The following is an 11,117-nucleotide window of genomic DNA, read 5'->3' as shown; positions in this document are numbered from 1 at the left end:
AAAAAAAAAAAAAAAAAAAAAAGAGTTCCAAGAAGATAAATGTAAAACAGTAGGTCATATTTCATCATTTGACTGAACCATTCGTTTATCAGCATTTCTAAATCTAAACTTAAAAGCATTGATCAAGAAATTTTATTGAAGTAGAAAATATCACTATAAAGGAGATTAAAAATAGTGTTTTCAATGCCATGACTGCTTTTAATTACTTTTGCACACAGCACAAATTTAGATTTAATTATGTAACTAACAGCCCTTACAGAATGAAAGCTCTGCACGTCTCCTTCTCTCTAAGAAAATACAGAGAGATTCAGCTGCTGTTGGTAGTGACATGTTATCTTAACAATACCTCCACTGAAGTCAGAAGGGTAATTTTAACCTGCCCCCTTAGGTACTGCCTGTAAAATGTTTCTTAGTGCAATCAGGTATACTAACTATCAGAAAAATAATGTGCAGCACTGTCTGTAAACAAGCTCTCACTCATACGTGAAGAAAACCCAGAGGCGCTATGTCATGACAGATTTACCAGCATAATAGGTTAATTAGTTTAACCAGATCTGACTACACAAGAAAACCGTATTCCCAATTCAACTGTGCATTGCTTATTCATTTAAAGATGTTTGCATTATTTCCTCATTTACTTTTTTGTTCTACACGGAAACAGAACAGCAGCATTCCTACTGAAACTTCCAAGCAGAAAGTAGAATTTTCTAGTCAGACAGCAATTAAGGTGAATTTAAAGCAACTTTGTCTATAAGTATGCAATACCTAGCTTCTTAAACACACAAAATAGATCAGATTACAGTGCATTTGAATCACAATCTATTTAAGAGTTTTTAAAGCTAAGTTTTTACATGCGTAATTGTTGCACCAGTTGAGCTACTCGTTTCAAGAAATAAAAATTACCTGACTTCAAGCAGAATTAAATAAATATTCAACTATACCCACATTCAAACTGAGCTGGCTCTACAATTTAAAGCTTTGAGAAAGATTTAGCCAGTGTTTTTTCCCTAAGACCAAAAAAAAAACCCAACAACAAAAAACACACCACAAAATACACCAACAAAAAAAGAAACAGGATTCATCTGAAGGGAAAACTGCACTTTCGAATGGAAGTAGACTAGACTGTTGTTTGGTTTGACTCAATATAGCCAACCTTAAGCATATCATGACAATGAAGAAGCTGCCCAAGAAATTGAAATACTGCTGTATTTTCTGTAGGTTTTGAACACCTGCTTCAAACGATTTCATCTTTTTCTCCCCATATCCAGGGCTGAACACCTGGACTTCTCTCTAGGTCATATAAGATGCTAAAAAACAAACATTTTTCAGAAAAGAAAACTGATGAAAGTAGTAAAACAAGATTTTTCTAGGAAAAATCAGAAGAACTGGTTAATGAACACGCAACCTGCTAGGAATAGGATAGAGGGAAGATGTTTTAAAGAAGCACTCAAAAGTGAGGTCTGAATGGTTCAACACTGACATCAGTTAAGAGCTGAATACGAAGCAGACAACACTAAAATGCAAGAGAAAAAAAAACACCTGAAAGTCAAGTAACAGCTTACCCATGTATTTATTACTATCTTACACAATTTTACAGTATTTGGCATTATTCCATCCCAAAACAAAAAAAGCTATGACCTCTTTGCCCTGTTCTGCCGAGCAGTGATCTCAGCATAAATTAGAAACAGAGGAAGCATTTTGCTTCTCTGAACTTGTGCCAGGATGACAAGACAAGTGCACAGTTAAGGGGGTACAAAAAGTACTGCTCCTCAATGTGTTTTATGAACAGGTGTTTTTGTGTGCTCTCAAAATCTCTCAGCCCTCATGAGGAGGAATGTCTTAAGGCCCACTGACCTGAATTAGCCTGTCAAAGTTCAACAGCATGTTCCTTCACACTCCTTGGCCAAATAAGATTGTATTACAGCACTTCTAAGACATAGATACACACTATCTAATGTCTAGAGACTATTTTCACAATGTAAGACTGGAAATTATTTAACTCACTAGAAATAATTCAGGTTATTGACCTGAAACGTAGACTTTAAATGCCTCTTCAGTTCTTTTTGTAAAATAATTCCAAGTTTCTGAATTATACCTTACTTGTGAAGGAATATAAAACACAATTGAAAACACAGTAAGTCTAACTCTTACTTGATCAACTACAATATATTCAAGAAACAGTTCTCCTTTTCAGAAGTTCCTTCATGCTTTTCACCGGCAAATGTTCAAATGTTCATTTTATTTTTAGGAAGGATGACAAAAGAAAAGCTTAAATTTTACAACTTAAAGTAAGTTTTCCTCATTTTATGAAACACACAAAGTATCAAAATTTAAGTTATCCTCTATATTACATTCAAAATTATCAAGACAAAAAAACTAGATTGGCTGAAAAGGCAGCCTTTCGCTGCTTTTTTTGTAGCTGTATTTGTAGCTTTTAGCTACAAACACAAAACTGAAAGTTACATACACTTCTATAAATAAGCAGCAAGTGTGTCCATCATATTTAAAGATTTGCATGTCACAGCTAGGTGATGGAAACTTCAAGCACAAACAGTAATGGAGACTGAGGAAATATTAAAAATTTGTCTAAATTTATTAGATAAAGTCTTTGTAAGTTATTTCTAGAAATAAGTATCTCTTTTTTCATGGCTTGGCTTTGTAGATGAAGATTTGGGAAGGGCTCTACCCACGCTTACTGCAAGCGCGCTGATGGCTGAAAAGGCCAATGCGGGATAGGCAAGACCGGTTGCAAAGAGCACACCGGAAGGTCTCCTTGGGTGGTACAGTCGAGGCACAGTTCTTTCTGCGTTGTCTTTTCTCCTCAAGACTGATTCTATGTGTGCTCTCAAAGGAGACAGCAGCGTTATGTATGGTGTGTCTCCAAATCTCCCGATTGGAGGCCAGGGTGGACCACGGATGGTGGTCAATATGGCCAAGGTCGAGGTATATCTATATGTATGCCAATAAACCATACAACATATAAGCATTAAAAGTAAACATAAGAGAGTAAGTTATTTATTTCTGAAAACTCCAAACACACATATATTCCTTCTTTTCTAAACAACTGTTCTTTCAATTTTTAAGAAATAACTGGAGGGTGAGAGTAAAGGCCAGATCATAACCTACACATCTTGGTCAGTTGTGAGAAATTTGGTAAGGTGGTAAGATATGTGGCATTTAGATTACCATTTTGTAAAACAGTTTTATTTTATTCTTCAGCAACACTAAATAAGTATAAAACAAAAATAACGTGACCTTCAGCTTTCATCTCTCCAACACATTCAATTCTCACTCCCCCTTTCACTGTAGTGGCAATTCCTTTCATTCCTCCTACGCTGCAAAATTCTGTCCCACTATTAGAGTGACAGCAAGTCCATCTGTCCTCCTGTCCCTAAGAAAGTGGAGCAAGCTGGCTGGCACAGCACAGAGTACAGCAGACTGGCAGCTGACCCGTGGCTCCACAGAAACACATAGCTTCTCTAGCAAATGGGGCTACACAGATGCGGATTCTGGCACTGAAGAGACAATACTTTTCCCAGAGATCTTCAAGAGCTTCTCTATGAGGGGAAAGCAAAACGGGCACAACAGAAGTCTCCAAAGTTTGTATACACTAGCATCTGAATCAGGTAATATCATGCACCAGAACCATAAAACAAACCACTGAAGCAAAGCTTCTTCTGATCTGCTATTTTTAAGTGTGGACTATTTTAGACGATTAATTGCTGCTCTGGACTATTTTAGACGATTAATTGCTGCTCTGCAGAAGTGAACAGCCATGAACTTCAACTGTCTTCAATGTCAAAATCAGTATTTTAGAGTCATACATGAAGATGTGAACACACAGACCATTTTTCCACTGCTATCACAGGTGAGATTACCGTCAGCAAAGGTCAGGACAAACAGTTTATTGAATTAACCATTTCAACCTTCTTCCCATGATTCACTCAAACTTATCTACCAGAAAATGAAATCAAAAAGAAAAATCACCTATTAAACCTTTATCAATTGCAGAAAATTCAGGCTTTGAAAACCAAGCAATTTCTTTTTAATGGCTACCACTGAAAAGAAATATTCTCAAAATATTGTAACATTTCACTGTATAACGGCATTTGATTCAAGTCAGTTTATCATTCCTTCAAGCAGTGTGAATGGTAGAAACTGACTCTTTAAGCCATGAGTCTAATTAAACTTGAAAGTAATTATAGTAAATGTTTAACTTCAATCACAGTTAATCACTTACGTAACTTATTCCACTAACCTAACAGATGCATCTTTCAGCAAGTACATTTGATCCAATCACCTCCTGATGTTACAAAAGTAGCGATCAATATAGAACACGTCATGCTTAAGTGAGAATGATCAAAACACAGCTGTAATACCTGGTTGTTTGCCCCACACCCAACTCTCAACAATTGACTTGGCCCTGTAAGTGGGCAGCGGAGTCTCCTCTTCATCTTTCTTTTCTTTGTCATTTTGCTCTTCTTTCTTTGATGCAGTTTGGCATTCAGTACTATCATCTAAAGAAAAAAAGGGCAGGGAAAAAAAAAAAAAAATACCAGTTAAGCTAATTCCCCCTTGAACTCAGTTCTAGATCAGAAATGTAAACATGAAGTGCCCATCCCACAAGTTTACAGCAATGCTGTCTATCATTAGGAGTACAGAGCAGGGAAAAATAGTATTTTACCACATTAACTGTCACAGGTGCTAGGTCTCAAGTTACATTTTGCAAGACAGTGACCTCAGAATCCAGAAATCACTGCTACAACCCCCTAGAGAAGATGAACATTTAATATTAATACCATCACATAAGACTTCCAAAAGATTTGCAGCACATGGTATTGCAAAGGATGCATGTTAAGTCAGATTTTGCTCCCAGCTATCTGCATTTCTGTAGGATTTACTTGTTTTCATACTCCAACACAGAAAAAAGATAACAATTGCCTTAATTTTAAATCCAAGGAGAGCTATATATTGGCATTTACACTATTTTTATGCAGCAGTATTTCAGTATCTGTAATGTATCTACCATCTTAGTAATTACCAGCAAGTAATGAAAATACCACCACTTCCTGCCCAAGCAACAAAACAGCATTTGCAATCCTTTTGAGATTACTTTCATAAAGACAGAACGAAGACATTAGTCACTTATCTCTGTAATAAAAGGCTGCATGAAAGTCTCAATTTCCTAAACACAGTAAAACTAGACAGCTGAAGTCTCTCTTCACTCATACTGGTGAGATAGAGTTCCATAGCCATACCTCCAGCCAGTTCAATGCACGAGGTTGCTCTGCAATTAAGGGCCGTGTTGGCTTTCCTCACCCTGACCTTCTTTTCAAAAAGTATCTCCCAAAATTTCAAGTCCAGCATTTGCAACTTACCAGTGAAAAGTTTAGTTCCAACCATTTTCACCAGGCTTTTAAAAGTGACTGGTCCTCTATTCCTATCTGCCAATCTAGTCTACAGAGACGCCCCTCGCAAACGTTCCGGCCACAAGAAGCCAGACAAGTACTAGAATTTTGTCTTTTTTCCTATCTCACCCCTCACAACCAAAACATATGCATTTGTGTCAGCATTTCAGAAGAAAACAATAAGCAAGAGGTTCACAGCTGCAGCCAAACACCACACATCTGACCGCACTCTACCTCAGACTCACCATGATCCAATGAGAGCTCAAAGGCTCTCACTACCTTAGAAAACACAAAATACACTTCCCACAATGTACAAAAACATTTAACTATTCTCTCCATCTGGACTAAAAAAAAATCGAATGCCTAATCTGGTTGTGCCTGAATCTGTGATTGCCACTTTGTTAAAAATTTGTTAGACTGTAGACAGCAGCACCTCCCAAAATAGACCTTCTTAAGGTGTCTTAATTATACAACTTTTAAATTAAAGCCAATGTGTCCTAACCTACAACACACACCAGTGCTCTGGAGGTGGTAGACAAGACTGAAGGATAACAGGAAAAAAAGGAGACAAGTGCAGCAAGTATGCCACAGCTGAGATGGTGAACTAAGGAAGGGATAGCAAAGTCACTTGAGAACAGCAAAAAGCAGTTTGGATACCCCACTTGTAAGTGGCAATCACATAGAGTACAACTGCTTCTGTGAAACACTGAGGAACAGCCAATAGTACAGCAGTCATCAGCATGATAACACACATCCAAAACATAACTGAATCTAGCTGTTTCGATTCCAAGGCACAAGCAAATAAAGGCAGAGATATGATTACAGAGTTAAATTAGTGACCGAAGACCCTGTTTAGCTCCAGTAGTCCAGAATATTCTTGCAGTAACACCATAATCTCCCTGTTTCTCTGCTCATGTACACATCTAGAGACACACTCCCCGGGGTCTGGGATTTTAGTTAGTGGGTAGAAGGGCGTTCTACAGGCAGCTGAAAGAGAACTTGTTATATTTTTTACAGATCTTTGGCAAATGATGACAACAAAGTGCTACAGACTTAGCAACTTTGCCCAGCAACTTGCTACAAATAGAGTAGGTCCCAACCCAGGTGGGAACTTAAGCTTTGAATAAAAACCTTGACACACAAATCTACAAGAAGGCTTTCTTTTTTTTTTTGCATTGTCTGAAGGGAGCAATGAGAGAAGTCAGAAGGAGCTGAGCTAAAAATCACATTAAAAGCCCACATCAAACTGCCACAGAGACTTTTCACTATACTTTGAAAAATAACCCCAATTGTCCTGTAAGGGACGAAGTTGGTATCAGTCTAGATTGAAAGCAGCATCACAGACATCATAATTATGGAAGCTCAGTTATGCTTAATGAAAGGAGTGTTTAAAAAGGGAGATCCAAAGATTTTTCAGCAAGTGGGGCAGGGAGGGAGAAATCTTGAGTGAAGCCAACACAGGCCAAAATAATAAGACAGTTTTCAAAACAATGCATGCAGAACCACACTGCAGTGTGACAACTTGCTTTAACTTCATTTTTCTGACTGAAGCATGAATATTATGTAACATTTCCCTGAGGTACCTTTCTCTTAACTATGTTTTGGTTTACAATCCTAGGCCTCCAAGCTGAGGTAGTCAAAAACTGAACAACTGAAGTAACCATCCTCAGCTAGAAGCTAGCTCCCAAACTGAAGTGCAGCGGCTCACCGTGCGCGCTCTGCCTTGTACAGCCATAGCCTAACCCAGCATATATGGAAGATAAAAAGCAAGCACCTAGAAGTGGAACTTACATCTCATATTCAACGAAGAAAGTAACTGACACTGCACAGTCGCCTCCAGCACCTGTTCCAGTATGATCTTGCACTGCTCTTAAATGCCAATGAACTGATATAGTTAGGAGTCCCTCAGTAGAAAAAAAAAGCCTGCAACAGTATCCCAACAGATGTTGCCATTCACAAAGAAAAAAGTTACACAGTGTGCTTTAGGCACAGATTGTATTTTGCAACCACTCTCAAATAGTACTTCGTAGCCCCAGATCCAGGAAGTATTTCAGCTGTAATATGAAACAGTAATTTGTTTTCTGTCAAAGAGCTCTTCTTTTATATATATATATACACACACACATATATAAACTTCAACTGATAGTTAATTGTGAAGGAAGGATGCTTCCCTAACCATTTGCAAGCCATGTTTACACAGCCTTCCAGATGTAGAAGTCGAGATGACACAAGATTCTGATCTAATCCTAATCTGAAATAGTTGCTTTCCTTCCCTGGTATACTATTTTTTAGAATGTATTCTGTTGAACATGCAATAAAGCACTTTATACTTATGAAGTCAAACTGTCCAACGGGGGTTACTACAAACTTCCCTCAGTCCTACAAATCTACCCACTCTACAAATAAAGTACAATTACCTATGGCTGAGTACTGAACACTCGAGCCACTGGGTACAGCCAATATATCTGGGTTGGGGGAAGCAGAAAAGAGAGAAAGAGGCACATCTCAATTTTAAGAAGTTCATTCTTACACAAGAAAGGAGGCTCAAAGCAGGCACCAGCCTTACATGCCTGCTTGCTACTACAGTTTGATACATACGTGGTATGAAAGCTAGACACCATAACCAATTCCCACAAACTGGTATTCTTATCATAGATTTGACTTCTGCCAGCCTCTCTGGAATCACTTGTGGCATTTGCACTTTATTATCTATTCACAGGACCAACACTGAAAGAGGTTTGTGGATTCAACAGCACTATGCTGACAAAAAAACAACTTTCAGAAGAGAAGAGGAAGGGTTTACCAAAGGCAGGATAGAAGCATGAAGCTGATGATTTTATATTTTTGCCCTGGAATTTAAAATAGTTGGTTGAAACAGAAATTCCCACCTATACAGAAGTTTGAGAAGTCAAACAAATAAAAAAACAACCCACAAAAAAGACCTGCGTAGTTGACAGATACATCTTAAAAATTTACAGTAATTGTTCTCTTTCTTAAATTAGTAAGAATAACATTATTTAATACTTATTACTTTCAGTACATGGTTTCCAGTATACAAGATATTAATCTCATCCAAACTTCCTAAGAGTGGTCTGATTATCTTTTCAAGTACACGCCATGCTGCACCTGTATTTGGACATCACTACTGTCACAGCTGTGACCTCAGATAACACTTGGAAACATGCAAACACATTCTGCCGAATGCTTTCATCAAACATGCTTCTCTAAAGTGCCACGAAGGAAAAACAAAGAGGTTATTCCTAACCAAATGTTCTTGCTAACAGGGGGAAAAAATACACTATTTGCATATTCTTCCTAGGAAAAAAAAAAAGGCTGTTTTTCACTATCAACAGCATGTTCTTTCAGTTTATTGCCCCTGCTGATAATCCGCTGAAAGAATGAAGTGCCTCTTCTGATCAAGCCCAGTCACCACCAACAGAGATCTACAGTACTAGTGAAGAAAAGGAGTTACAATGCATGGGCATATATCAGAACTTCCTAAAACAGACTGAATAGAAAGGACTACTTACAGCAACCTCTTATTTATCTCCAAATTAGTCAATTTCACAGCAAAATCTGATTAAAATATATTGCTTTTAATATAAAAGCACCAGGGTTTATATAAATCTCATCACTCGTACATTCTATTCCCTCTCCTCTTGAATTACATTTGTAGATCATTTATGCAAAAAGTAACTACCAGCTAAACAGACTAAAATATTCTACATTTTCATTTCATGAAACTCAATTTAAGCTGTAAGTTCAGCAGCGCAAACTGACCATTAATTTTTCTGGTACCACGATTCACTACTGTCTAACAGAATCAAATACACAATCTGACTGACACTGAGCAAAATTAGCCTTGATTAGCTGCTGCTTCTCAAAGCTGAAGTCTAATAAAGCAAGATGATTGTATCTGTGCTGGCCTACAGGATTTGTAAATGGCATTTATGAAGGCTGACTTCATTGCAAGAGAATCCATACATTAATTCCAAGAGCTAAGAGCCTGAAAAAGCTGTATTTACGTTTCTAGACTATCGCAGCTTTTCAAGAAGCCAATGTTTTAGAAGTACCTACGTAGAAGAACACAGACACTCCAGTCGTGGAAAGTAACTGATGCAATCTGTGCTATATAATACCTACACTTAACCACTCCAGAAGGAAGGGCAAGTGGAAGGTGGTGGTTTAATTTTTATCTAGTTGCTCACTATCCAACTCTATCTTAACTGGCAATAAATTAAACTAATTTTCCCCAAGTCAAGTCTGTTTTGGCCATGACAGTTAACTCTAAGTGGTTTCCCCAGCTTTATCTTGACCCACAAGCTTTTCTATTTTGTTTTCTGCCTCTGTCCTGTTGAGAAGAGGCAGTGAACGAGAAGCTAGGTGGCAGCTGGCTAAGGTCAACCCACCACAATAAAGTACTGGAAACAAGTGGCAGTCTTGCTTTAACAAAAAACAACAAAAAAAACCCAACCAACAACATCACAGGTATAAGAAAGCCTTTGAAAGCCTCATCACAGCTTGGACCACTAACATTTTAAGGAAAAAATAAATGCCTTATTTCTACAGTAAACCATCAGAGTTTCGCTACTTTTAAGTAAGAGTATCCTCCAGCCCTTTAACACTCTACACCTTTTCTGAGCCTTCAAAGTCATGTGTGCATACACATATCCAGCATTTAAAAAAAACAATTTCACATCTTTATTCAGAATAGGTGTCCCACATGTGGATGAACATGTGAAGTCACAGATGTCTGACTTGCTTAGTACTTCTGGTTCTTTACTTTGTACTGCTCTCTATATTTTGCATCAGAATTGACAACTTTTTCTAGTTGGTATTTCAATGATTCCTGTGAAAACAAAACCAAATTGTACTGTGTCATCTTTCTATAAGCTTTCTCAGAATCCCTGAAAGCACTGTAACTAACAAAAATCCTAATTCTCTGTGGCTACTTAGCTATAAAGATACTGGAAGAATAGTCTTACATCAAAGAACAGCACAGATACAACTCTAAAAACAACATGTAAATATCTGGCACAAAAAAGGAAACTGCATCAATTTAATTTGTAAAGCAGGTATTTACTTTCATATATTTCTTTATTATTATAGATGTTTGTTATCTTTCTGCTACATGAGAGCAGAGCGCATTGAATCGCTAAACCACAACTGTCACAACACCTCTATCATAAGCTGTCAGTGAATGTGAAAGCATTTCCCACAGCTCATTTAGGGGACAACCCTTCCCTTCACTGCATCAAGTTTATGATGCCTTTTAGTAATATACATGCAACTAGCCAATCCTACAAAAAAAATTACACCAACTCCACTCATTTCACTAGCAGCTGTTGTAGTTGCCTTTCTGGTAAGATCAGCTCTATTTTCATCCAGTGTCAACAATAATATTTAAAAGGGCCAGCAGAAGAAGTAGGACAAAAGAAGTTTTCTACCCCTGAAACAGTTAGGAGCATAATTCTAGTCCTTACTACAGCACACAGCCACTCACCACCTACAAAGCTTATACTCTTGATAAAAATAATGTATAATTCATTCTCCTCTCATAAACTATTTATTATAGCTTCTTTCTCGTAGAAATAACTTCCTCTAGTAAAAAAGACTTCTCTTTTGCCCTCCCACCCCCATTTTTTAAAGTAGAGAAATCAAAGGCGTAAAAAAAAAAAAAAAAAAAAAACCAAAAAAAACCAAAACCCT

At 37.5% G+C, this 11,117-nt stretch overlaps 1 protein-coding gene across 1 annotated transcript in view; it reads right to left on the bottom strand.

Moving 5' to 3' along the window:
* Positions 1-11,117, bottom strand: part of HERC2 (HECT and RLD domain containing E3 ubiquitin protein ligase 2) — a 71,455-nt gene that overhangs the window by 47,732 nt on the left and 12,606 nt on the right. Inside the window, exon 3 of the mRNA XM_010133884.1 lies at positions 4,380-4,517. Within this exon, the coding sequence (XP_010132186.1) occupies positions 4,380-4,517 (138 nt within the window). The remainder of the gene's footprint in view (positions 1-4,379; positions 4,518-11,117) is intronic.

This window comes from Buceros rhinoceros, unplaced genomic scaffold (assembly GCF_000710305.1).
Source record: "Buceros rhinoceros silvestris isolate BGI_N320 unplaced genomic scaffold, ASM71030v1 scaffold27063, whole genome shotgun sequence".
NCBI lineage: Eukaryota > Metazoa > Chordata > Aves > Bucerotiformes > Bucerotidae > Buceros > Buceros rhinoceros.
This window is presented reverse-complemented; position numbering and strand designations above follow the sequence as displayed.